At 55.2% G+C, this 23,344-nt stretch overlaps 1 protein-coding gene across 1 annotated transcript in view; it reads left to right on the forward strand.

Annotated features, from left to right (window-relative positions):
- The first annotated feature begins 273 nt into the window (after positions 1-273).
- AGRN (agrin) overlaps positions 274-23,344 on the forward strand; it is a 115,463-nt gene continuing 92,392 nt past the window's right edge. The window contains 2 exon segments of the mRNA XM_032708983.1: positions 274-860; positions 7,740-8,001. Of these exon segments, the coding sequence (XP_032564874.1) occupies positions 672-860; positions 7,740-8,001 (451 nt within the window). The 5' untranslated portion in view covers positions 274-671.

Consider the following 23,344-nt stretch of genomic DNA (forward strand, 5'->3'; position numbering starts at 1 on the left):
CCTCACGGGAAAACCGGGAGCATCCCCGGTGGCAGCCCCCGGGGGCGAAACAGGGGGATGGAAACGCCGGGATCCGACCGCCGCGGTGGAGGAGACCCCTGGACGGGGCTGGGCTCCAGCTGTCGCTCATTCTGGGGGGGCAGCGGGGCCGGCTGCGGTCCCTACACCTTTAAAAGTCTCCTCACGTTGCGGCGCTGATTATCCATTAACCCGAGGCGAGCTCCCTTTTCCTGGGGGTGGCGTTCGCGGCAGCTCCGCAATAAGAGCTGGCAGCAGGGCGGGCGGACGCGCTGCCTTCCTCCCTTTCTCTCTCTCTCCCTCCCTCCTCTCCCCCCCCCCCCTGCCCCCGCTCCCTTCCTTATCAGCAATTCAGATTGCATGCAAATCTGCGGGCTTTCTTACAGGGGCAAGGCAGAGAGGACCGAGCGCTGCTCGCCGGCCGCGGCTTCACGGAGAGATATCTCCTCCTCCTCCTCCTGGGATTTTCCTCCTTCTCCCCTCCCCTGCTCTCCCCTCCCCTCGCTGCCTCCCTCCCTCCTCTCTTTCTTTCCTCCTTTTCACCTCCTCGAACAAAAGTAGCCCTTCTCCCTGCGCCTGCGAGCGGGGCCGCTTTGTCTGCCCGCGCCGTCGGGGGACCGGGACCGGGCCGGCAGCGGGACCGGACCGGGGCCATGGGGGCACAGCGGGCGGACGGTGCCCGGGCGCTGCTGGCGCTGCTGGGACTGGGATTAGGACTGGGACTGGCGACCTGCCCCGAGCGGGAGCTGGAGCGGAGGGAGGAGGAGGCCAACGTGGTGCTGACGGGCACGGTGGAGGAGATCATGAACGTGGACCCGGTCCACCACACCTACTCCTGCAAGGTAAGGGGGTGCCGGGGGGAACTCTCACCCCCTCCCCCCTCTCCCGACGGGCGCCGGCCGGGTTTAGGGCGCATGTGGTTCTGATTGTGTGCGCCGGGGCTTTGGGGTGTAATTAGGTATTTTTAGACTGCGGAGTCGCTCCCGCAGCTGTGTCGAGGGGGAATCTCTCAAGGTTGCTTTTTATGGGCATTTCCCTCCGTGCCGTGATGCGGGAGCCGGTTCCCAACTTTCTCTCTGGCAGGGTTTGGGCTGCCGGGAAGGTGCTCGGAGCCGCTCGCTGCCTCTACCCCAGGGCTCCCTGTTTACTTTAGCAGCATCTTGAGTTCCTCCAGCTCGAGCTATTGTTTAACTACGAATCTGGCCTCTGGCTATGTTTTTGTTTTTTTTTTCCTCCCCCCTAAGCTGAGAGACGGTGAAGTACTGAGCAACCTGAAATACCATCCGCCTGCTTGACAGAAAACGTGCTGGATGGCTTAACCCTTCCCGGGGCAGGAATCTCACTTGCAAGGACATGCTGCTACGCTGCCTTTTCCTCTTCTCCCCCCCCTCCATCCCCTTTTCTGCCCATCCTTAAAAAAAAAAAATAAATCCTGCGGTTCCTGCCTGTGGTTTGGTGCTAAGCAGGGCCTGGGGTGATGCTCAGCGGTGCGTTGGTGGGAGAGCTCTGCCGGGGCAGGGGAGGGTGAACTTCACGCCGTGGTGTTGCCCCGTGTTCCTGGAGCATCTCTCTGAGCCCGGGGAAGCAGCCGAGCAGCCTCTGCCTGCCCAGCTGGTGCCCGGTGCCTCCCGCCTGCTCTGCCCCGCGCGGAACAATCTGTACCTCGCAAATTAGATCACAGACCCTCCAGGCTCGAGCAGGGACCGTATGTTTGCGGAGTGTCTGGCACATCCTGGGTGCTACGTGGAAAATTAATGAGCTGCTGCTCGCAGCCGGTGTCCTGCGGCAGCGCCGGGCACAGATGGTGGGCTGGATGTGGCCACCTGAGGCTGGGGCAGGGGTGCCACGGGGGGAGGTGGTGGTCCAGGGAGGCCGGTGATGAGGCAGAAATGCCCGTCTGAAAAACGAGGCTCTTTGCTCGCGCCGCAGACACGCAGCGAGGTGTCTGGCTGGTGTAAAACCATCTCGCCGCATCAGAGCGAGACCCTGGGCCAGGAAACGCCGCGATGGGGAAACCTGCTGGCTCAGCAGCTCTCTCTGCCTTTGGAAGGTGCAATCCATCCAGCCCGAGCTGGAGCGGCCAGGGAGGGAACCTGGGCTGCCTGCGGTGGCTTTATGTGAAACGCAGTTGGCTTCCTTATCTCGGGAAGGGAATCTCTTGTGCTACTCACTCCAGAGTTAATGGTGGGATTTTGCTCCTGCTCATTCTTAGTGTTATAACAGCACCTGAAGGCCAGAACGTGCTCCCGAGATCCCCTTTCAGTCCTGGAGTCCTGTAAGAGAAAGTGAAAGGAGGAAAACCTTCTCTCCTGCCTTAGATGGAAGTGCCCATCCCATCCCTGGTCACGCTGTGACATTTGGCACTCTTCATAGGACAGTGCTTCTCAGGCCCTTCACCTGCACATCAGCCTGCTCTGTGGCATTTTTAATGGCATTTCATAGTGTGTTTGCAGGAAAAAAAAAAAGCTTTGAAATGGGACTTGGGGTGTCTTAAGGACCTGAAAGCAGATAAATCTCCCCTAACTATAATGACTTGTAAATGAGTAGCTCTGCAGCAGCTGTTGGCTTGTTTCACTCCAAGATCTCCCAGAGTGTTGGAATTGCTCTGGATTCTGCTGATGCTGGGTTAGGCATGCCTGGAGTTTGGTTTGGGTTGGTTGTTTTGTTTTGTTGGTTTTTTTTGTTTTTTTTTAACACCAAGCACCTGAATTCCAACAGAGTAGTTTGGGCATTAAACCTGAGCTCTGCCCTCACAGGGACCCTGCTGCCCTGTGGGACTGGGATAAGCCCAGGAACAGAGAGGATCTGGCTGGTGAGGAAATTCAGGTGTAATTCCTCACTGTCATTCCCTGGGGTTACCTCCAGATCCCGCAGTTATCTCCTGTCAGGTTCTTCTTTATCTGCAGAGGAGAGGCAAGGGCCAAGTGTGTGGTGGGAGTTCCCTGGGGCCCACACCCAAAATACTGAGTGTTACTGGTGCTGGGTGGTCTGGGAGGGAGCAGGCATGTGGATATCTGCGAGTGCTGCACTGGGGTATTGTTCTTCCCAGTTAAACTCCAAACCCTCCCAGCTGAAGCCTTTGATAGATGAAGATAAGCACATTACAACTCGGGAGAAATGTGAAGTTAATGTTAGATAAACACCCATAAATAGCTATCAGCCATTCATGTGCTGGGAGAGGAGATGAAAAAGGGAAGAACAGGCTGACAGAACTCCCTGGAACTGGCTGATGTGCTGCTGCTCCGAGGGGTTTGACACAGGAACAGGCGCTGGGCTCGCTCTGCTTCCCGAGCTCTGGGTGCTGCTGCTCATCCTCTGGGCTGGCCTTGTCCTTCCTGCTCTGAGCCCTCTGATGTGCCTTATTCTGGGCTGACCTGATATTTATGCAGGCAGCTCCTATTTATAGGACAAGCCCAGGTTCTATATGTGCCATAGGAAGTGTCGAAAAGGATGTGGATCCTGTTCCAGACAATGGAGCCCCTATTTTGGGGGGTGACTGCGGCTGTTCTCCAGGCTGGGGGGGATGTGGAAGTTGCTGGGGGGTTTGGGAGCTCCTGGGGAAAGGGCAGCTGAGAGTGACAAAAAGGGGGAGATGGGTGGGATGTGGTCAGGGAGGGGTTGGGCAGAGTGAAGCTGATGCTGGTCTTCATCTCCCAGAACTGCCAAAAATCTAGTGACGACCCTTCTTCCTGCTGTCCATCCAGACATCTGCAAGAGGAGACTGCTCTGACTTTTCATCTTGCTTTACAAAACCATTTCTCGAGGCATATTCCTGGCAGGAATTGGGTAGCACTGCAGAGGTGGTCCCCTTCCCTGTGGCACAGACCCCCCCCATGGCATTCTGGAAAAATCCTTTTATTTTCTGGGGGTTTTTTTGCCCCACTTAAAATATACACCCTTGCAAGGATCTGCTTGAATAAAGTTATCGCTGTTCTTACTCTGCCTCCCTGTAGCTGCCAGGAGTCTTGTAAAACAGTCTTAATCCAGTGTTTTATGTGCTCCCTGGCAAAGGAGTGGGTGAGTGAGTCTGCTATAGGGAAGGGACTTCTTGGGAGTAGGTTACAGCCCAATTTTCTCTCTCTTTCTCTCTCTTTTCCTTCCCCAGTCCTTGGTGTAGCCGGTGAGTCACCGGTGACAAAGTCTTAATTGTGTGTGATGATGAATGGGATGCCCTACAGGTAATTGCTTGGTCTTTGGTGCCTTCCCATTCATTCATTATAGAGGAGAAGGGTGGGGAGAAAGCTGCTGGACTCTGATGTTGCTTGTGAGTGCTGTGGCCTGGCTCTGAGGTGTCTGACTGGAACAGCCGTGCCAATTAACTCAAATTACCATCTGCTGCAGAGCAGTGGGGTGGGCTTGAGCCTTTCTCCCCCCCTCAGCCCTAGCTGTGAAAATGCCCCACATCCACCTTTTGCAGCACCAGCCTCGGGCTGTGCTTTCTGCCTGCCTGGTGTATTCTGTATTTTTTTTATTTTATTTTTTTATTTTTTTTCCCCCCTTTCCTCCCTTTTGTCTCCTTTGTATTGCTGGGTTTTCACCCTGGTTGCTCGTGCACCTCTCAGAGCTCCTGCCCTGCGGGCGCCGAGGAGGAGGAGGTGGGGCTGCAGGAAGGTGTCTTGACTTGACTGCGGGGAGAGAAGCACAACCACGGGGAGCCGAGCTTGCTGGGAAACGCTGGAGAAACAGCTGGTCCCTGCTGGGGAGGCAGGAGGCTGGGGTTGGCACAGGCTGGTGCTCCTCAGCATCCCGCTCAGCCGGGGTGCCACGGCTGCGGGTGGCCCCAAAAAGGCTCTTTGAAGGGGCTGCCCCGTGCAGTGGAGCAGCTGTCAGTGTGGATGGTGGGATCCCTGTCGGATCAGAGGGGAGGGAAGCTGCCTGTCCCAGCTCCCCTTGCCATCTGAGTGCTGGTGGGGTGCCATCTCTCTCAAGAGCAGAGCTGGTGCTGGCAGGGCTGTGCAGGTTTCTTCAGAAAATCGTGGAGTGATTTGGGTTGGAAGGGATCTTAGAACCATAGAATCACAAAATATCCTGAGTTGGACCCACAAGGATCATGCAGTCCAACTCCTGGCCCTGCACAGACACCCCAACAATCCCACCCTGTCCCTCAGAGCGTTGTCCAAACCCTCCTGGAGCTCTGGCAGCCTTGGGGCTGTGCCCACTGCCCTGGGGAGCCTGGTCAGTGCCCAACCACCCTCTGGGGGAAGAACCTTTCCCTGATACCCAACCTAAACCTTTCCCTGAGATCCAGCCTAACCCTGCCCTGCCACAGCTCCAGCCATTCCCTTGGATCCTGTCACTGGTCAGAGCAGAGATCAGACCTGCCCCTCCTGAGGAAGCTGCAGACCTTAAAGACCATCTCATCCCAACCCCCCGTGGCTTTGAAGGCACTGCTCTCCCTGTCCCTCTCCTTCCCCCTGCCCAGCAGCTTGGATTTGGGCTGGGCAGGGCTCACATATCCCAGAGTGTGAGTTATTCCCTGTGCTCTGGTGCTGTGGAATGGCTCGGCACCCACGGGGTGCTGACTCCCCTCGGGCTGGCAGACGGATGAGTGTGAGAACACGTGGGTAACCTGTCTGCAGCAAACCTCTCCACGCCTGGGAGCAGCTAAGGCATGTGCAGCTTCCAGAGAGGAGCTGTCACAGCCCTGTTTAATACCCGGGGTGGTTTTTGAGCTCAGGTATGCAGGAGAACAGGGCTCACCCCGGTAAATGGAGCTGTAGTTTGGATAATATATTGCTGTGTGCATCGCAGGACTTGCTGGGCTGGATGGGAGCTGAGACCCATAAATCCAGGCTTCTTCTCCAAGGAGGACAAATGTTACACCTCGAGGAGGAGGTGTGAGAAATAGGAGGATTTGAGAATGAAATACATTCTTAAACTTTGTTCTTAACCTTCATTTGTACTTGCAGAGTACAGGCAACACTAAATCTGTTCCCTTTTCCTGCTTGACAGGTGAGTCTGGCGCTGAGCAGGAGGGTCTGACCCCAGCCTGCCTGCTCCTGTGGCAGTGGGAATGGCCCTGTTCCTCCAGGGAATGTCTCCCTGTAGCTGCCTGCTCCTAATTGTGGCAGGGACAGCGAGCAGGACTTTGGCTCAAGATCACTGTGGACCTTGAAGCCTCTGGATCAGGACTGAGTGCCGAGCTCACTCCCCTGAAATTCTGGAGTTAGGGCTTCAAAAATGGACAGGATTGATGACAGGTCAGGAGACTTGCATTCCCCCTACCCCCCAGCAGGCTTTCACCCTCCTGTTTGAAGTCTGCAGCCTCAGATCATCGCGTGTGTCTTCTGCAGTCACCGAGTGATGGGATGGAGGTGTTTGGCAAAGAGGAAGAGTCTCTCTGTCTGAAGGCTCTCACAGAAGCCTGCAGGGGAGCACAATGCACTTGAAGGGCTGTGCAGGGCAGAGGCCACTGAGCTGCAGTGGCAGAGAACTACAGAAATGGTTCATTCTCAAGTGGGATAAAGTCTGCTCTGTGCTTTCCTCCTCGGTTGTAACAATTCTCCCCCCATTCCCAACCCCAACGTCAAGCACAGAAGCTGTGGCATGAACAGTCTGCCTCCCTGCCACCCCCAGTGACCCCAGAGGTTGGGAGAGACCTGTCTGCCCAGCTGCCTGTGAGCATCCACCCTCTGCCCCTCTGGAATTAGGCTCTTAAAGCAGAGAGCCCCCTTATCTCTGAGCCACCACCTCCCTGGCTGCTCTGGGCTTGGCACAGGGTGCTGAAGTGCCCTGGGGGCTGGAGGGAGATGATGGCAGGGTGTGATGGAGCAGCTCTGAGCCTGCCAGCCCAGGGATGCCTGTGGTCACAGCAATGCCCCTGCTCCCAGCAGCCACCCTTGTTCTGAGCACAAACCTTGGATGAGCTGTGACTGTGTTTCCCCACGATGGAATCGCAGCAGGAGGATTTCTGACCCAGCAGGAGAGGATGGGGACGTGCCTCTGGTGTCCTGTGTGCACCAAGGTTCATTTGAGAGCTGCTGCTTCCCTCCTGGGTGGGTGTTTCTTTTGGGCAGTTTGCTGCAGAGGGAGGGATGAGCTGGCACTGGAGTGCAGGGGCACTGCCCTGGAACCACTGGCAGTTAGTGGCCACTAACTCTTGTGGCCACTAACTTCTTTTTATGCCTGAAGTTTGGATGAGGACAGGGAGATGGGCTCCTCCTGCCAAACCCTCTGTGTATTTTACCAAATCCAGCTTGCCATGGTTTTATTTAGTAATTTAGAGGAACGTGAGTTAACTTTGACATTTCTGCCTGCAGCATTATCCGCTCTGCCTTTGTGTTCCCAAGGTACCAGCAGCCTGTCAGAGCCACCAGACTCCCTTCTTTCCCCCCACCCAACCCACCTGCCTCCTCCTGCCCCAGTCTGAGGCTCCTGTGCTGCACTTCAGAGCCTCCCCCATGGATGGACAGCGCTCTCTTTAGCTCTGCAGCCCTTCCCCAGCTGCCACTTCCAGCCACTTAACGTTCCTTTCAAAGCCTTTTTTTCCCCTTTTTTTTTTTTTTCCACTCAGAAGTGCTTTCTTCTCCCTCCATACTGAGATTTCCTTGGGAGCCAGGGAGACCTGCAGCAGAGGGCTTTTGCTCCCCGTTGCCCACACATTCCGTGCTTCCAGAGCCGACGAAATTATCCCCGCTGGAAGCGCATCCCGTGGCAGCGCCGTGAAACATCGAGCCAGGTCAGAGAGACGCCCTCACTGAGCTTCTCCTTCTCCCCCAAAGGTGAGAGTCTGGCGCTACCTGAAGGGCAAGGACATCGTCACCCACGAGATCCTGCTGGACGGGGGGAACAAGGTGGTCATCGGTGGCTTCGGGGACCCGCTGATCTGCGACAACCAGGTGTCCACGGGGGACACGCGCATCTTCTTCGTGAACCCGGCCCCGCAGTACCTGTGGCCCGCGCACCGCAACGAGCTCATGCTCAACTCCAGCCTCATGAGGATCACCCTGCGCAACCTGGAGGAGGTGGAGCACTGCGTGGAAGGTGAGGCTGAGGGGCCTGGGCTGTCCCGGGGGTGATCCAGGAGCCGTTGGGCTCGGAGGGGTTGATGGATGCGGCTGAGGGTGCTCGGTGTGCTCAGCCCCAAGAAGAGGAGGCTGAGGGGACGCCTCGTTGCAGGCTAAAACTTCCTCTTGGAGGGGAAGAGGAAGGGCAGGTACTGAGCTCTGCTCCGTGGCAGAACCCCGAAGTTGTGCCAGGAAAAGGTTTAGGTTGGATCTCAGGAAAAATTTCATCCCCCAGAGGGTGGTCGGGTGCTGAACAGCCTCCCCAGGGCAGTGGGCACGGCCCCAAGGCTGCCAGAGCTCAAGGTCTGTCATCTGTTTGGATGATGCCTCTCAGGCACTCTTGGGAATTGGGCCTGTGAAGGGTTAAGGGTTGGTCTTGATGATCTTTGGGGGTTCTGGGATTCTGTGACCTTGTTGGTGCTGGTTGATGAGGATCAACCCTGCTGTTCTACCTGTGTCCAGGGCAGTCACAGAAAGTTCCAGTAAGTCTGACTCATTCCTCCCATCTGCATGTTGGACAGGTAGAGGTGGAATGTGATGAAGCTGTGAAATGAAGGACACAATCCCAGAATATTCTGAGTGGGAAAGGGACCCACAGGGACCATTAAGTCCAGCTCTTAAGTGGATGACTCTTACAGGGATCAAACCCCCAGCTTTGGTGTTATCAGCACCAGCTGTGACCAGCTGAGCTAATCCTAGTTCCTGGTGCTCTGGTCTGTGGACTCTTGTCATGGGGACAGTGCCTGGCAGTGACTTTGCTGTCACACAACCAGTGTCTCCCAAGCAAAGTCATTTTATGCTCATTTTACTCCAGATCTGATGCACTTCCAGTCCTCTCTGTGTTGTGGTTGGAGCATCCCCACGGCAGGTCCTGTCCTGAGAGAATGGCAGGCACTCCCCAGGGAATTTAGGCTGCTCCCACCTGAGTTAGATTCTCCCTTTGGGTTTAGAGCTAATAAGTTAACGAGTTAATGCTGTGGTGAAGGCTTGTTCTTCATCACAGCCACCCCTGGCTTCCTGTGTCTTGGAGCTTCCTTGCTTACTTGGAGCCTTGTGGATGAACTCCTGAGGGGATCTGAGAAGCCAGACAAATTCTGCTTGGAGGTAAATCATGCTTCTCCATGGTAAAAATAAGTTAGAACTGGTCTTAGATATCCAGGTGTGGAGCTGTGCCTATGTGAAGAGCAGATCTGGGGAGAATTGATCTTTTTTTCTCCCTTTTTCCTCAACCACCTTGAAAATATTCTGTAATAACCCACTCCCTGCCTTCCCTCTTCCCCTCTTTATGCTTGTCCTGGTTCCAGCAAGAGCTCCAAGCCCGGGGGGGGAGAATGTGGTGTCCCCAAAGCCCTCTGCTGGGCTCTGAGTATGTCCTGAGAGCAGATGAGCAAACATGGGAAGGAATGCAGGAATTCTGCACAGACAACAAATAAACAGGCGGGTTTGGCTCCCTCCTCCCCTTGGATGTGCAGCAGAGAGGCCATAACCCCTTTTTCCAGCTGTGAACCCTGACAGGGGTAAATGACCCAACTCTGGGGCTTGGGAGGGAGCTGGTTCAGCAGAGTGGCTCCCAGAGTGGGGTTTGTGAGCAGGAAGAACACTGGAGGCTTTCTAAAAAAAAAAAAAAATATATATATATAATATTTTATAATGAACTTGGAAGGTGTCAGCCCTGCTCCTTCCATGCACCTAGTGGGGAGGAAGGGAGGGAGGAGAAAGATGAGTGTGTGTGGTTGTTTCAGTTAAACCTGAGCAAATATTTGGGAGGTTTCTCTCTCCTGCTGTGGTTTTTAGGGGGCTCTTTTTGCACGTGCCGATGTGAGCTGGGGAGGTTCCTGTTTGTGGTGAAGGATGAAGGAGAAGAGGTTGTGTGGAGACCTCAGAGCAGCCTCTCAGGAGCTGAAGGGGGAGGCTACAAGAAGCTGGAGAGGGGCTCTGCATCAGGAGCTGCAGTGACAGGACAAGGAGTGATGGGTTCAAACTGAAAGAGGAGAAATTGAGGTTCAATAATGGAAGGAATTCCTTTCTGTGAGGGTGGGGAGGCCCTGGCACAGGTTGCCCAGAGAAGCTGTGGCTGCCCCATCCCTGGGAGTGTCCAAGGCCAGGTTGGAGCAACCTGGGCTGGTGGAAGGTGTCCCTGCCTGTGGCAGGGGGTGGGACTGGATGGTCCTTGAGGTCCCTTCCAACCCAAACCATGCTGTGATTCTATTCTCTGATGTCCCTTAAGGCCACTGGGAGATGAGGAGGGATCAAGTTTTCCTCCCAGTACCCTGAGTTTGCCCTAGAGCTGGGGCAGGTGGACGTGTCTCTGATCATTCCCTCAAGTGCAGCACCACCAGAAGAATTTTTGGTGCTGCTCCCAAGCTGTTGTGCAAGGGGGCTGGAGGTGCCAAAAGCTGGGCATGTCCCAACTCTTTCCTCTGTGCTTAAATTGCAGGTCCATAAAAATATAGGTGGCTTATCTTTATCCCCTGCCCTGTTAACCCTTCCTGGTGCCAGGTGGCAGATTGATTCTTCCTGGGACTCCCCTCTTTGAGATCCTTTGCTGCAGAGCTTCCTCCTTTAATGAAGCACCCCTCCTCTTCCCCACGGCTCACCAGGGTGCTGTTGGCATGGCAGGTGGGCTCAGCCTGGCTGCTGTGTGTGGTTTTGGGGGCTGGAGAGGGCTGGAAAGCAAAGGACAGCCTCTCCATGCTTGGTGGACCTGATTTCTCCAGACTGGTGGAGACCTGTCCAGGGGGTGGTGTTGAGGAAAATGAGGTGACCTTGAGTTACTGATATCTCAGATGGGTCAAGAGTGTTGCTCAGGGTGGATGTGATTCTGATTTTGGTGTCTGGCAGCTGCTTCACTTGCCTTGATAAACCCACTTTTTTTGTCGTATCCCACGGACTTGCTGCTCTTCCCACATCTTGGTTCTTGTGTATCCTGTCTGCTGAGCACTGGCAGGATTTTTGTAGAGAGCACAGACCAAATTTACCTCCAAAACTGTTTTCCCTTGAGCCCTGTCAGAGCTCAGGCCTCTCCTGAGGTCTGTGGAAGTCTCTTTCAGCTCACCCACTACACCTGCCCACCTGGCTTCTGGGGAGCCCTGCAAAAAAACCCAGGCCTGAGAACCTGCTCCTGCCACCCTGGGAACCATTTCTGAGCTCCCAGTCTGAGAATTTAGCTCCAGGACTTGTTTCCCATCAGCTCCTCACAGGAGGGTTCAAAGCAAAGCTGCCCAGGATGCTGCTCTTTGCTGCACTCTGAGTTTAAAAAACAAACCTTTGAGTGCTTTTGCAGAAAGAATTGGAGGAATGGCAGCAGCTGAGTGGAAAAACACGAATGTTTTGAGTATCTTCATCTCCTGTTGCTCCAGCTTGGAAAAATCCTAGACATCCAAGTCTTGCCTGTCTAAGAGGGGAGTTCAAACCAGGGCATCTCTGTGGAACAGCTCAGATTGGAGCGAAAACACCGTGATTTGATTATACTTAATTGTGGCAAAAACGCTCTGACCAGCTGGAGTTGAAATTCAGGACTCCAGCTGAGCTCTGCAAACTGGCTCCAGCACTTGGGGGGGGGGGTCTGGAGGGTTGAGTTTTCAGTGTTGCAGGGCAGAGGAGCAGCTCTGGGGCTTGCTCAGGAGTCCAGGACACAGGTTGGGACCGGGCGGAGCAGGATGTTTGCTCTGGTCCCCACCTCTGGGGGGGGGAAAGTATGGAAAGGGGACACAGTGGGAGTGGATTTCCTCTTGTTCTTTGGGACATCTGCATGAGGCTTCCCAGGGAAACAATTAGCCCAGAAAGCCACAGGTTTGCAGTGTTTGTTCCTGGAGTGCTGGTGCTGCACGAGGAGGGCTGGAATCGCTGGGCAGGTACCGGAGCATCCCGACTGTCCCCTCCTTGCTCTGCCCTGACACCATCAACCACGCTGCTCTGCAGCTCAACAGCTGACTAACCCCGAGATATCTTTCCCCTGTGTGTGTGTGTGTCTCACATTTCACTTTGATCCCAACAGCACTTGAGGGAAATCAGGAATTTTGTGTGCGGTGACTCCTCCCGGGGCCGTCTGGGTGGGAAGGGAGCTCACATTAAAAACCCTTGTTAGCTCTTGGGTCAAGGAGAACCCAGAGCTCCTCTCAGACACCGTCTGGCCGTGGCACAGTTTGCATTAGCACTGGTGTGATTGCCCTGGCTGAGGCTGGGTGAGCTCTGGGATGTGTGTGGGCCTGGAACCTCCTGGGAAAAGCCTGTGGGGAAGTTGGGTTGTTGTGGGGTTGGGTGGTGCTGGGCACAGTCAGCCCAAACTGCTGGGACTGAGGGTCCTGCTGGTGGTTTGGGACCCTCCTCCCTGCAGCATCTTCAAGAAGCTCTTGACTCTAAACCAGTGTGATTTAGTAGTGGTTTAGTGGGTAGCAGTGACTCCAGCCCTCCTGGTGCAGGACCAGCATTCCAGGATTAAACACAGCAAGGCTCTGGCTTTTGGGGATAATTATTCCCTTGCAAATGTCCTGAAGAACCTCAGCTTCGAGGTGACTTGGAAAACAGAGCCAAGTCAGTGGGGTGGTTAAGCCTTTTGGCCAGGATGGATCTGCCTGTTTTGGGGGCAGTGTGTGGGTGATGCTGTGCCTCCCTGATGGGAATTATTCCAGAGTGAGAGCAAGGCTGAGCACTGACCCTCTGTGTGTGCATGGAGCAGTTGTCCCAAATCCTGTCTGGGCTTACCTGCTGGCTTGCCAGGATGCTGGGAGTGTCCATGGCTGGGGCTTCCATGAGGTTTGGTGGCTCCTCTGCTGCCTCCTCCAGCCCAGGGCTGCTCCCTCTGGGTGGGTGTCGTGCCAGGACAGTCACCTTTGGGGGGTGTATGTCACCCAGCCTGGGAATGGAGGGTGCCAAAATGGGGTCTTGGAGCACTGCTGTGACCACAGTGGATGGGCCTTTGGAACCCTGCTCCATGTGGATGCCCCTCTGGCTGCTCTGGCTCGTGTTCAGCCCGCAGTGCACTGCAGATGCTCCATATGTATAAAAAAGTCACATAGTTCCTATTGAAATTCTGATTTTAACCAGTCCAGAACTCTCCTCTGACTTCTTTTTTTTTTTTTTTTTCATCTCTGCAGCAACCCTATGAATTACTCCCGTGGAAGAATTTCATCTTCCACATTGCCTCTCCTCCCAAGTTTTCTCTCATGTTTGCTGCCTTGAGAGCATCTCCCTTTAAGTTACACTCTTCATTCTGTTTTGTCTTCTGCTCTCTCACTTTTATTCTGTCTCCTCTCTTTCTCTTTAGCTCTCCACGGAACTGAGGCGTTTTGTTCTTGTAAACCAGCCCATGCAAAATTTCCTTTTCAGGCTCCTTGCAGAGGCTCTAAGGAATGCACAGTGGGCTCCCTCTCAGCAAGGAAATCGCTGGCATGGCTCTGCCTTAGGTGATTCAGGCTGTGGTCACTTCCCATGCTCTGCTCTCTCTGCAGCCCTTCTCCACCCCTGCAAGGATTCCTTTTGAATCCATCCCTGCCATGTCATTGTGCTCCAGAGCAGGGAGAGGGAGGGGGATTGGAAGAGGGTTGATGTGTGGGTTTCTTCTTAAAGGAGGTTTGTGGTTTTGTTGGTTGTTTTTTTTTTTTTTTTCCCTTTTCCTTCCCTCCTCTTCTTGGCTCTGTTTTGAATCAGAGATAATGAGAACAGCATCAACACCTCCGTCCCGGGAGGGTGAGAGAGTCAGGCAGCAGCTGTGAAACGTTGGGAAAGGAGAGGAGAGGAGTGGAGAGGGGACAATCCACCTCTGGACAGCCCTGGGGGCCCCTTCCTGCCTCCCCATCCATGGGCTGGGGCAGCTCAGCGGGATGCTGGGGCTGGAGCAGGTTCCCTCTTGGAGCTGCTGTGCCAGGCAGTGGCACTGGGGAGAGCAGGGGATTCCTGAGGGGGATTTCCTGGTGGATTTTCCAGCGGATCAGTGATGGATGGAGCCTGTAGAAGCCCCTGGCTGGGACAGGGTTTGCAGGAGATGCTTGTATGGGGGGCCCTGTGCCTTGGCCAAGCCTGGGGGGCTGTTTTGCTCCCTCCCTGGCGTGGCAGTAATGCAAAACATCCCCTGGCTTGACGGCAGTAGCTGAGAGAGTCGATTTGTTTAGCAAATTCCTATGGAATTTTAATCTGGTGTGGGAGGCTACTGGTCTGGGAAGGCTCCTTTGGCCCCGCTTCCCTCTCTGGCACATCCTGCTGCATTTCTCTGCGGGATCAGGGGTCCTTGGTCAGCAGCACAGATGCTGCTGTGACAAGTGCTGGGCCCTGGCCATGTGCTCTGGGTTCTGCTTCTCCTTTTGTTTGCTCCACGGATATCTTGGAGGGGATATGGGGGATTCTTTGCTGTGTTGCAGGCTCTGTGCCTCCTCCTGCCCTGTGTTTTCCTGGTGAACTGCTGGATAACTGGATCAGGGCTGGTCTGGGGCTGGTGGGAATGCTCAGGGGAGCAGCATTCTCCCTGTTCCATCCTTTTTGTGAAGACGTGGGGTGGAAGGGAAGGGTGGGGGAGGGATGTGGGAGTGGGAAAAAGTATTATGAGCTCCCATCTCTGCACCTCCTTCTGCCTTGTGTTTTCCCAGTGAACTGCTGGTTTGGAGCTGGTGCATCATCCCTGGGCTGGTGGGAATGCTCAGGGAAGCCCCATTCCCCCTGTTCCAATCTTATTTTGTAAGGATATGGGGCAGAAGAGAAGGAAAAAGACACGGAGTGGGAAAGGTGTTGTGAGTTCCCAAGGGCTGAAACATTTCCATGTCCCCGTTCTCAGCCCCTGTAGCATCCTTTTGGAGCTTCCCAAAGTGTGGGATGCTCAGGGGGCTTGACCAGAGCTGTGGTGCAGCTCTCCCAGACAGATATTCCTGCAGGGAGCTGCTCCATGAGCACGTGCAGCCTTTGGTGGAGGTGCTGGGGATGTGTGGGAGAGAAAATCCCACTGCTGGGGTGGCTGTTCCCCCCAAGGCACCAGGGAGTGGGGGAGACTGTGGGGACACTTCTTCTGGTGTCAAAGCTGGCTTGGAATCTGTCCCTCTGAGCATCTCCCGAGTGGAATTCCTGCAGGTTTGGGATCCTGGCATCTCCTCCATCCTCTTTGCACCTCCTGGCTTTGCAGAACTGTTTTTGGGACTCAGTGCTGACCTGTCTCAGGGGAGGACTCAGATGCAGGTTTTTTGTCTCTCTCTGGCTCCCTGTGCCCACCCCCAGTAAACTGGGGGAGCTGCATCCCTCCCTACTCCAGCTGGATGAGAATTTGGGAGCTGGTCCTACACCTTGGCCCTTTTCCACACGGGATGGAGCCCTCAGCCCTGCCACACTCTGTGTGCTGGAGGTGTAAATTCAATGTACAGCTGTGGCTGCTCACAGGACACAGCCCGACAGCCCTGGGCAGGAATTTGGGGTTGGTTTAGTGGTGCCACCAATTTGCAGCCAGCTGGGAACTGGGTGGCTCTGAGAACTGAGCTCAGCTTTCCCTTTGATCCACCTGGAGCTTGTGCTGCTTGTCTTGGGCTCTCTCTGGCCAAAAGCTGGGGTGCCTGGGCACACAGGTCAGGCTGGGCATCCACATGGGCACACAGGTCAGGCTGGGCATCCACATGGGCACACAGGTCAGGCTGGGCATCCACAGGACCTGTCCCAGCAGAAAGGGAGGCCAGGAAAATGTCTCGGCGCTCCCTTGGTTTTCAAATCAAAGTCCAGGAGCTGGGATCTGCTGGTGGGGAAGACAGAGCTGACCTGCCCCAGCCTTGGGGCTGCTCGGGGAGCCACAGTGATGGGCAGCACTGGGTGATGGGCCAGTCTCTGCCCAGGAGCCCCAGGGGCATCTCCCTGCCAGGTGCCTGCCTAGACTGCCGGCGCCCGCCCGCCCGGGCTTGTCCCGCACTAATCCGTGCCCAGGAGTGGGACTTTGGTCTGTTTATCTTAATAAACACTCTGCAAAGATCCTGCATTCCTTCAGGATGACTTCCCGGAGCAGGAGAGCTTTGATGTGCAGTGTGGCCAGGGTGGGGACAGAGTGACTGTGCCCACCACCTGGAGGGGTGGGTGGATGGATGGATCCATCCTGGTGTGTGTTGGAGGAGGTGAACAGTGCCCTTATAAAAGCCATTCTAGCAGTGCCTTTTTCTTTTTTTTCCTCTCTCTCTTTTTTTTTTTCCTTGAAAAACTGCTCCTCTTCCCCTCATTTTCAGCTTCCTGGAATCATTTTCTTTGATTAGGAGAGGAAATGGGGCTCGGGTGCTTTCAATAATTCATACTCAATTTGCCTAATTCCAGCCTGGCTGCAGCACAGACTACAAAGTGAGTGAGAACGTGTGAGGTGAGCTTTCAAACCACTTTCTTGTTTGCCTCTGGTTTTTCCACCCCTGGCCTTCCCTGTGTCCAGCAGCCACATCATCCCCTGTCCTACTAAAAGGTGTCGAGGTGACCAGCGTGGCTGGGGGTGCTGGGCTCTGTCCCCACTCCTGCCTCCAGCTCCCACCAACTGCTGCTCTTCCTAGGAACTGTGGAACAGAATAATTTAGGCTGGAAAACCCCTCTAAGATCACTGAGTCCAACCACTAACCCACCAAACCACGTCCCCAGGTGCCCCATCCACGTGCTTTTGAGCACTTCCAGGGGTGCTGACTCCTGACCACCCTTTTCAGCAAGGAATTTTTTTCCCAATATTCCATCTGAAGAGCTTCCACTCTCCCACCCCACTGCCTCACCCACTGTCTCTGCTGCCCTTGAGCTGATCAATACCCCTGTCTGAGCTCTCGTGCCCTGGCCTCGTTCCAACCCTATTAATTCCGTTTTCCTCCTTAAATCCACATTTCAGCTTCACCTAAAAGCCACTTTCTCTGGTGGGTAAATGTGCTGCCCTGTTTGCTTTGCCTTCCACTGCCATGCAGCTGCTTTGCCCCATCCCAGAGGCACTTCCAGGCAGCAGGAATGTTGTGGATCATGCTGAAAAGATATTTTGCAACCCAAACTGCTGTAACAGTGTCTGTCACCTCTGCCTTGTAGGAGCTGTGGTTGGAATTTGCCTGGCACGCTGCAGAGGGGACTCTGTGTGTGTCATTCTTAGAGTAACCAGCCAGTGGTTTTTCTCCTGGAGCTGAGGCCACGTGGATTTAGGTGGATTTACTTGGATTTAGTGGTTTTCTGCCCTGGAAGAGCCCTGGCTCTGCTGCTCACTGTTTATAGGCTAGAGATGCTCCTTCACAGCAGGGCTTTGCTGTAGCCTCACTCTGCAGCATCTTTATTCCATTATCTCCTCTCAGGCTGCCTTTTTGGGGGAAGGAAAACCGGTTAAAATGGCTCTGCTGCCCCTCCCCAGCTTTGGGAGACAACCTTAACCTCTCCCATAACCAACTGCCTCTTCCTACCCTGCTTTTTCCCCCCCTGCATTGTAGTGGATGTTGGAAGAGAACTGCACCCTCCCAGAGGATGTTGTGTCATCCTGATGGGCTGGAAGTGCATCTTCTGTCTAATATCAGGCCACTGTGCTCTCCCTCTGTCTTGCAGGGATGCTAATTAGCTGAAGTGAGCTGGAGGACTGGCTGTGCCTCAGCATCTTTGAGTTGTGGGGGATAATTAAAACAAGGGGAACAGAAAAAGGCTGAGGGAGCTTTTGCTGATCTCTGCACTTCCAAGTGCGTTGCCTCTCCGTGGGTATTTAATCCTTGGGCCCGTGTTTCGGGTGAGAGCTGCTCCCAGTTCCCTTCAGAAACGCAGGAATGCTTTGGGTTGGAATTGGTCTCATCCAAACTGCTCTTTCTGGGGACAGAGGGAAGTGTGGAGGTCCAGAATTTCATAGAATCGTGGAATGGTTTGGGTTGGAAGGGACCTAAGATCATCCAGTTCCACGTGGCAGGGACACCTTCCACTGTCCCAGGTTGCTCCAAGCCTCATCCAGTCTGACCTTGGACACTTCCAGACATGGGGATGTTGGAGAACAGTGTGATAACAGCAGTTATCTCTCCTGGAAGGCCTTTAAAGCAGTGTGCCCGTGTTAAGAAGGTGTTTTGAGTCCCCCAGGTCCTGCCTGCATTCCTGCAGGGTGAGGCAGGTCTGGGGAGGGAGCAGCAATCCCAGTTTGCAGAGCAGGTCTGGGACCAAGCAGGGAATGGGACCCAGGAGTCTGAACTCTTGTGGGCTGCTCACAGCTGCTGGCAGTGGGAAGGGAAAGCTCAGGCTAACTCTGGATACCCACCTGTATCTTGGCTTGGAATGAACAGAGCAGATGATGATGCTGCAGAGAATGCCAGGGAATTATGGACACACAGCCGTGGAACCTGCAGTGGGAGGAGAGCTGGGATGGGGAGATGTCCCTCCAGGGGCTCTTGGGATCCTCACTGCCACAGCATTGAGTTTCTGGGGGTATTTCCCTGTTATCTGTGCATTCCCTGGACTGTCCCTGCTGTGGATATTTCCCTGTTCTTTGTGCATTCCCTGGACAATCCCTGCTGTGACACTCCCCTGGTGGTGTTGATGTGCTCGGAGTTTCCTCCCGCTGGTTTTTCCTTCAGACTTCCAGGTTATCCACGAGGTCTTATCATCCTTTACCTGACTCCATCTGCAGCAACAGGGCACCTCACAGGGATCATGGATGGTGCCCAGGTGTCCTGCTAAATGTGCTCTTGGGCATTCCCAGCCTGGTTCTTTTCTCTGCCTGTGCACATCCCTGCTCCTCTGGAGGGGGAAGCAAAATAGAAGAGGGGTTGAAATTTGGACTTTCTCAGGTTTTTAGCTGAGGAGAGCACGGCTAGAGCTAGATCCTGACTTCCTTCTGGCATAATTCCTGTCTGTCTTCCTTCTTCTGCAGGCTGGGACAGCTCATGCTGCAGGACCCAAAGGCCAGGGGGGATGCTCAGGGTTTATTTGTGACCACTTGCCGCTCCTATGGGTGTGTGTTGCTGAACTAAAGCCCCCATCTACACTTCAGCTTCTAAAAACTAGTCCTTATAAACCCTTTCCCAGCCCCTCCTGTGCTGTGCCAATGTGTGTTGCAGGTGGAGGGTGGTTGCCAAAACCTTTAACCTGGCTGGGATTATGGCAACTCCTCTGGGAACAGGAGCTGCCCCATGCTCAGCTCTGGGAACCAAAGGGTGGAGTGGGTTGTGCCTTCCAACACTTGCAGCACTTCTGCACCCCCAAACTGCAGAGGAGAAGTCACTGGAGGGCAGGAGGGGGGAGAAAACCCAACGAATGCATCTCTTGCCAACTAATTCAGCTGCCAAATCGTGATTGCCTTGGCTATAAAGCTCTTCTCCTTGGCCAAGAAGCACCACAGCTCACTCTGTTTCTGGGAAAAAACAACACTCTGGGGCCTCAGGTCAGTTCAGGCCTTCAGGTGCTTCTGGAAAACCAAGGGATAACTGCATTGCAAAGGAAGCATCAGCATTGGAGAAGGGGTGGTGGGGGTGAAGTGCTCTGACTGAATCCTCTGGCTGCATAAGGCCAGCTGGATCCTGGCTTCCCACCCTGGACAGGGCAGCCCCAAGCAGACTTCCCTGATTTTTGCATGGCTCAGGAAGCAGCTGCAGTGATGGGCATGGACACAGAAAATCAAAAGCTGTGAAGGTGTGTTTTCAGCTCTGTGTTTTCTGGTGAGAGATTCCTGGTTCCTGGGGGAGGCACAAATCGGAGCTTGGGAAGAAAGGAGAGGAGCAAACCCAAGGCAATGGCATGGAACTGTGTCAGGGGAGGGTTGGAATGGATATTAGAGAAGGTTCTTCCCCCAGAGGGCACTGAACAGGCTCCCCAGGGTTTGGTCACAGCCCCAAGGCTGCCAGAGCTCCAGGAGTGTTTGGACAAGGATCTGAGGGAGAGGGTGGGGTTGTTGGGATGTCTGTGCAGGGCCAGGAGTTGGACACTGATCCTTGTGAGTCCCTTTCACCTCGGGATATTCCATGAAACAGAGGTCAGAGCATGTTTGGGGGCTGTCCCTCACTCCCTGGGCTCCCTTTAGCAGCACCACGGGCTGAGGCTCCTCCGATGCCTTTCCAGCAGTGCAGAGACCCCCTCCCGGTGCCTGCAGTGGTCCCTGCAGAGGTCAGGGCAGGCTGGGGCTCACCCTACCCTCATCCCTGGGGCAATATTTCCCAGCAGGAAACCTCTGGGGAGGGATTAAGCAGCTGCACGTGGTGCGAGGTGAGCATCTCGCACCTCTGAGAGCGGAGGCAGACGGTGGGCAGGGGGGGATTTTGGACCCCTTCCCAAGGTTTCTCTGCCCTGGGGGCTGTATCCCAGTCCTGCCGTGCATCCAGCTCGGGAGAGAGGTGCTTCCCCGGGCTGGGCTGGGCGCTGCCTCGCAGCTTTCTGCCGATAAACCTTAATCCTGTCCCGTGCTAACGGGGCAGCAGCGCCCGGGCGGGCGGCCAGGGGCGGCATTCCAGGCATAACTCAGCCAGGTAGGCTGGCAGGAGAAGCCCTGCTAGGCTGGGATCTGCGGGACAAGGCGTGGGAGGAGCAGCCTGCCCGCAGGAAAAGGGGAGCAGGGCGTTCCTGGGGCCGTGGCACAGCACCAGAGGTGGCACTGGCCACCCAGGGGTGCAGGCAGAGCGGGGTCCCTCCCTGGCACGGGGTGATCTCATCCCTTCTCCTGCCGTGCTGAGCAGTTTCTTGGAGCCCTGTCCCGCTGGGAAAAGGGCATGTGCTGATTTTGAGGTGCTTGTGTGGGGTTGCTGGGGGAAAATCCAGCCCCTGGCGTGGCTCAGCAGAGCAGAAAGGGCCTTGCTTTGGGTTCAGGATTGATCCTGTAACTCCTGGATGTCTGTGTGCGAAGCGGGGTTGGAGCTGGAGGGGTCTGGCTGTGCATCCCAGGGATGCTGCAGTCTGGTTATGGGCCAGGATAAGTGTCTGGGGGTTCCTGCTCCTCCCTGTGTGCCTTCCCAGAGGGAATGTCTCCTTCACTCTCTTGTTTTATACGTTTGGGATCCTCATCCATGTTTTCAGAGGCATTTTTAGCGCCGTGCCCAGGAGTGTTTTTCCTCTGCAGGAAGTGCAGGATTGCACTGTGGCTCCATCTCTCCTGCCAGGGGATTTCTTTGGGCTGATTCTCTTCACTTCTCATTCCACTGGTACCTCATAATTCCCTAAAAAGCAGATCCATCAAGGCTACGGGGTCAGAATTGAGTCCTCATCCACTTATTACCCAAGTGAATCCTTTAGACTGTGTGAGCCATTCCCATGGCTTGGGATTGGCAAGACCTGGGCCTGGGATGAGCTGTAGCTTCCTTTGGGATAGTTGTGCTCCTGGGGAACCGGCCTTTGAGGAGGCAGCTTTTTGTTTCATTTGTCCACCCCCCTGCTTCCAGCCAGTTTCTCTTTCAGCTTTCCCTGTTCCACCAGGCTGGCTGTTTATGCAGTGATAAAATCCCCGAGCAAATTGTTTTAACTGATGCTGTTTATCTAAGAGATAAACCGGGATCAGTGGAAGCTCCTGGCAGTCGGATGGGGAAACTCTGTCATGAGGAGCCAGTTGAGCTCCGTGGAGGTGAGTGCTCTGACTGAGCACAGAGGCCAAAACCTGGGGAAATTCCCTATTTCTCGCTGCCTTTGGCTGGTGGTTGGAATGGCAGAGGGTGCTGGAGCTGCCCTGGTCCAGCAGCTCCCCCGCTGCAGGGATAAGTGGCCGGGTCACTTGTGGCTGTGTTTAATGGATGTGGGGAGGAGGGAGCGAGCTCCTCCGTGCAGGGAGCAATTCCCACCCTCTCCCAGCCCCCACGGCTGCTGCATTCCTGGGCAGTGAGGTTGCTGCAAACAATGGCACGGAGATGTGTGTCCCTGTGCTGGGATGGTGACACAGTGACGTCACCCTGGGCAGGGAGAGACCCCCTTCTCCCAGGGTTCTCCTTTGTCTCTGGGGTGAGATTCGCTCACCTTTGGTTAAGTTCCCGCCTGGAGTGGCAAATTCCTGGATCTCCACGACCTTGGGAAGGGGGATGAAAAGCTCTGGTCACTTAGTATGACTTCTTGGGAGTTGGGGTACCCCCTCCTTTCAGACCTCTGGTTTGGTGGCTCTGGGCACAGGGGTGTGTGGCAGGGAGGGAAAGATCCTAACAGAGGTTTTCCACTGCTGGGGCTTCCAGCCTTGCCTTTGAAGAGGAAGGTACCCCTCTCCTAAAGAGCTCATTTGCCCAGCCTGTGTGCACTGCAGGACAGGGCTGAACCAGGCACATCCAGGTTTAGGAGGTGAGTTTTCTCCTGTTCAAGACTGGAGGAACTGGGAAGCAGGCTCAAAGGGAGGCAACTCTTACACAGAGACAAGTAAAACCATGTAATTTGTTGCCATTGGATGGTGCAAGAGCCAGAAATTTTAAGGGGCTGAAAAAGGGTTAGGCAAAAGCCTGTGAGGGTGGAGAGGCCCTGGCACAGGTTGCCCAGAGAAACTGTGGCTGCCCCATCCCTGGAAGTGTCCAAGGCCAGGTTGGATGTGACTTGGAGCAACCTGGGCTGGTGGAAGGTCTCCCTGCCTGTGGCAAAGGGTGGGATTGGATGAGCTTTAAGGTCCCTTCCAACCCAAACTCAATGATTCAGTAGTTCTAAAATCACAGTGGGTCAACCAATTACTTGGCAGTTGTGGAAGCTGAGCCAGTTCTGGTTGCTGAAGTCGCCAGAGAGCTGGTTTTCAGATTATGGGGTGGTGCAGGGTACAGACAAGCTTGGTCAGCCCTGGCTTGGCTCTGGCACTCCTCTGTTGAACACCTGCTCCCAGCCCCTCCAGTTGGATGGGAATCAGAAGGAAGGAAGGAAGGATGGAAGTTGTGGTTGCTGCTCCTGCCACAGTGGCCTCATTCTGCTCTCTCCTCCTGCACCATCACCACAAACCCTGGAACAAGAGGGCGAGGTGGGAGTGGTGGCTGTCCCCTGCTGCCTGCCCGCTGTCCCCAGCCACAGGGAGGGGGTTCCAGAGCCGGGTTTGGGGCGGGGAGGCTGCACCCTGCCTGTGTGTGCACGTTTGGGTGCTCTGGGTGCAGGGCGGGCACGTGGCTCCCTCGGCGCGGGGCCGGGCAGGTCCGGGTGCTGCAAAAACCTGCCTGAGCAGCCACCTCCTTCTCCAGTCCCCTCCTGGCCTGTTTTCCCGTCAGCTGTGCCTGTTCTCCCTGCAGGCTGCAGGTTTTGGGGTGGGTGATGGGTTGCCCACGTGGCCACGGGCAGCGTTTTGTCCTCAGTGTGCTTTTCCCCGCTCTGCTCCACGCTGTGGGTCAGCAGGAAGGAGGGGGGTGCAGCAGCATCCCAGGGAGTCCTGTGGGGCTGTGTGTCCTGGCTTGTGGGCACAGTGCCCAGGGGAAGGTGGCAGTGCTGGCATCACAGCTCTGCCCCTGGGGGAACTGGGGCAA

This window comes from Chiroxiphia lanceolata, chromosome 22 (genome assembly GCF_009829145.1).
Source record: "Chiroxiphia lanceolata isolate bChiLan1 chromosome 22, bChiLan1.pri, whole genome shotgun sequence".
NCBI classification, from domain to species: Eukaryota; Metazoa; Chordata; class Aves; order Passeriformes; family Pipridae; genus Chiroxiphia; species Chiroxiphia lanceolata.